At 36.5% G+C, this 4,124-nt stretch overlaps 1 protein-coding gene across 2 annotated transcripts in view; it reads left to right on the forward strand.

Annotated features, from left to right (window-relative positions):
• The first annotated feature begins 1,761 nt into the window (after positions 1-1,761).
• LOC107704685 (telomeric repeat-binding factor 2-interacting protein 1-like) overlaps positions 1,762-4,124 on the forward strand; it is a 4,185-nt gene continuing 1,822 nt past the window's right edge. Inside the window, exons 1-3 of one of the 2 annotated variants that reach the window (XM_016507673.1) lie at positions 1,762-1,851; positions 2,854-3,778; positions 3,864-3,985. In XM_016507673.1, the coding sequence (XP_016363159.1) occupies positions 2,866-3,778; positions 3,864-3,985 (1,035 nt within the window). In that variant the 5' untranslated portion in view covers positions 1,762-1,851; positions 2,854-2,865. Of the gene's footprint in view, positions 1,919-2,853; positions 3,779-3,863; positions 3,986-4,124 lie in introns of both variants that reach the window. The other variant, XM_016507674.1, reaches the window with a different exon arrangement.

The raw sequence follows: 4,124 nt of genomic DNA on the forward strand, positions 1-4,124 counted from the left end.
AAGTCAAAATAATAAATTCGTTCAAATGTGTTTCTGTCCTAATTTCTTTTTTGTTTTCAGCATCTCTCCTGGTCACTATTGAGACTGAGGGTGTTGGAGGAGGCTCTGTTGCCTTGCCTTACTCTTCCACTGTGAATGAGCCTACACTCTAAAAAATGCTGGGTTGTTTCAACCCAACTTTGGGTCAAATATGGACTTGGGTTGTTTCAACACAACTTTGGGTCAAATATGGACTAACCCAACCGTTGGGTTACATTTTTACATTAAATTTTTAACCCAAAAGTTGGGTTAGTCCATATTTGACCCAACGTTGGGTTGAAACAACCCAGCATTTTTTAGAGTGTAAAAGTGAAAAAAAATTACTGTACTTTGGAGATACAATACAACTTGAATGTATATGACATAATTAAAGGCAGAGGAGTGATATCCGAGCTAAACCAAGCATACAAGAATAGAGTTGAATGTTTTCCGGAAAAATATGTAAATGGGAACTTCACACTGTTACTCAAAAATCTTAAATCTGCTGATTCAGGGATCTACTACTGCTATATCAGCCCAATAACACTTTGGAAAGTAAAGCTCGGCATTATAGGTGTGTAAAAAGGTTTATGATATTAATGAAAAAAGACTGTGGTTGACCATGTTTCACTAGTTGTACGCCTGCCTATGTTTTACTTACCTTTTACCGTAAAGAAGTTTTTCATTTCCATTTTAGAACCAGAGTCAACAGAAGACAAAGGAAACTAACTGCTGGAAGAAAAGAAAACCCACGGAGCACAAACAAGACCAGAGATGATCTTTGTTCTATATTTACACTCTGTTCTGTATTTGAGTCCTACTGGCATAACCTGCAGTATTTTAGCACCTGCAGTGATTTATGAGAATTTGCTTCAGCAGCAGAGCTCATGTTAGTCTTCTAATATTATGACTTTCAGTTAGTTCAATAAGTCTCAATAAAGTACACAATCTTTCATCTCAATGTGTCTTTTATTTTTTTTTCAAATTCACATTCAAATGTTTATGTTGTTTCATAACTCCAAATTGATTAAAGAAACAAGTCCTCACTGTTATTGTATTTTATATTTAAAGAAACAAATGCTCACACTTTTATATTTATAATTAAAGAAACAAATCCTCACACTGTTATTATATTTTATATTTAACCCAAATATACTCGTAGACGCCACAAGATTTGCACACTTGAGTCAGCAACATTTAATTAATATAATAAAAAATATAAACATATAATTAATGTCGCTGGACAGATGGCAAAAATAATTATTAATTGTTTATTCATTAATAATTATAAATATTGGCTACTGCAAATGGTGAAGGTTTTGTGAAATAAGAAATATGATTCTGTTGAGGTTGAGGAAAGGACGATTATCACATCCATGTTAATATGTAGCACTACAGTAAGACTAAGTGTGATACATTAATTTTACACAACAGTTTAATTAACAAGTATTTAATATTGAGTTACGTATATGTTTCAAACAAATATATGTATTTCTATGTTTCCTTTTTGTCAATGAAAATTGTTTCAAAAGAAGTAAAAGAAACAGACTGCTACTTGCTAACAACAACAACAATAAATATTGTTCTTATGGATAATACAAATTATGGTTTATATCGTTTTGTTTTTTTGCACCTTTACTTCAGTTTTCTAGTTTTCCCGCGCTGAGACAGTGAGCATTTCCTTATCCGTCTTTTTCCAAAATCAAAGTCACAGCGAGCGCTCTCATACGGGCGTCTCTTCCTGTAGACTCTACAGCCGGGACTCTTATTTTGAAATGTGGTTTTCACATGTCTCACAGCTCAGAGGATCTTTGGACGCGCTGCTAAACGCAGGTAGTTTATATTTCCTTTCATCAATATTTAGTTTTCTCGACAGGTAGCGACTTTATACTAGTCCTTTGTAAGTACAGATGTTGTGTGCTGCAAAGCGGATTAGCAGGGAAATCTTTGACGCAAATTTCAAGTATAATTCTTTAGTAGATTCGCGAGGGCAAATAAAACTTAACACTAAGTACACTAAGTACACTAAGTTATGGTTATAGTTATTACATTTTACTTTATTCAAAATTAATGTGTTTACCGACATAAAAAATACTATAGTAATTTATAGTAAATACTATAGTGTTTTTGAACCATACCATACTATAGTAAAGTATTTTAACTAATTTGTTGTGGTAATTCTATAGTTGCTGTGGTAATATAACAACTATTGTAATATAAACAAATTACTTTACCCAATACTGTACTAAGTTTTCTACAACTATAGGGCATATTATACTACAACACACTACAGTTTACTGTAGTAAAAACTAAAGTATACTGCAGTATTTATTACAGTTTATCAGTTCACTATTGTTAATACTACAGTATGCTGTAGCATTCATTAACAAAGTGTTGTAAATACTATAATAATATATACAGTATAATACACTTTACTATAGTATGGTTCAAAAACACTATTTACTATAAATTACTGTAGCATTTTTCACGTTTATAAATAAGCGTAATGTCGGATAGTAAAGACAACGAGTCAAAGAATGAATTATGTAATGATTTAGAAGATTAAACGGTTTGCAAAGATCTATCTATCTATCTATCTATCTAAATATGAAACCAAGCTGCATCTGCAAATAAATGCTAGAACTAGTTTGAGTTTTTATAGTGTAGTTCATCACATTAACTATGAATGTTATCCACCAACATGTCAACCAGAAATCTTCACAATACCATATAGTCCTAATTTTGAACTGTGCATCTATTGTTTTATCATTTCAAACCAAACTAACGTCTTTTTTAAGCTTTGATATGAAAAGAGCTTTCTCATTTACCCCCCAGATAACCTTCACCATGTCAAAGAAGGGAAAGGAGGAGGTCTCTGACATTTCTCCTGTCTTATTCCTGGACACAAGTGGACAATCAATGCGCTTCTATGTGAGACCCGGCCCAACTAAAACACAACTTTACCCTCTGGTAACTAATGGGGGAGGCACTCTGTGTCGCAATCAAGAGCCCGGAGCCATTTTGCTGATCGATCCCGGTGACGCAACTACTGTCACAGCGAGCTCCGGACAAAAGTACGTCTCTACGAAATACATCAAAGATTGTGTAGAGCAGAACCAGCAGCTGAATCTGGACGACTATGTGATTAGCGCGGGACCGTCTGTCCAGATGAGGATGGCGACCCGTCATCAGAGCAATGGGCGGTTGGGTTACTCGCCTGAAGACGACGCAGCCATCATGAAGTTCATGGAAAAGCGGCAACATGAAGCCAAAGGCAACCTGGTTTGGAAAGAAATGGAGAAACGGCGCGTGACCGAGCACAGCTGGCAGTCCATGAGGGATCGGTTTCTAAAACACCTCCAGCTTAAACTCGTGAAGAAGAGTCCCACGAAAAGAAAACCGCTTTGTTTTACGCAAAGCCCTTTGCGTAAGAAGAAAGTCACTGAGAACTCAGAACCTGAGAGTGATAGCTTACAAAACTCTCCTCAAAAGCCCGTCGTTGTGTCGGATTCATCTGAAACACAAATCGCCACAGAAAACAGCGTGTGTCCAGCTGTGAGGACCGACCCTCAGCCTTCTCCTGAGGGAGCCAGTTCTCCTCCAGATGTGACAGATGCTGCAGGAGAGCCGCCGCAGGCCTTAAATCATGACAGTCAGGACGAGTCTCCTGTCCCGGTCCAAGAAGAAGAAACACCAGAGCCTGAGATGTCTAAAAGACCTACATTAGATGAAGGTTGTGATGGACAAGACGTTCCGGATGGTAATGTTATTCATGGTTTTATATATTGTGTTGTTCCTCAACAAGTTCTGTTTGTAAACCTTCTCCACTTTTTTTTAAAATTCAGGTTCAAAGGAACATTCATCTCCCAACAAAACAAGACAAAGTACCTGCAAGGCCTCCACGCCTGACTCTAGGAAACTTGGGATTCTTGCAAAAGCTGCAAGAGAATTTGAGGACTCAGATGTGGTAAGACTGAACAACATCAACCCTGACTAGATATAACTGTTGGGTCAATGACATGACGCTCATTTATTGTGTGGACCTATTTATTTAAAGGGGTCATATGATGCGATTTCAATTTTTCCTTTCTCTTTGGAGTGCTACA

Source organism: Sinocyclocheilus anshuiensis, unplaced genomic scaffold, assembly GCF_001515605.1.
Source record: "Sinocyclocheilus anshuiensis isolate Anshui unplaced genomic scaffold, SAMN03320099.WGS_v1.1 scaffold8332, whole genome shotgun sequence".
In the NCBI taxonomy this organism is placed as follows: domain Eukaryota; kingdom Metazoa; phylum Chordata; class Actinopteri; order Cypriniformes; family Cyprinidae; genus Sinocyclocheilus; species Sinocyclocheilus anshuiensis.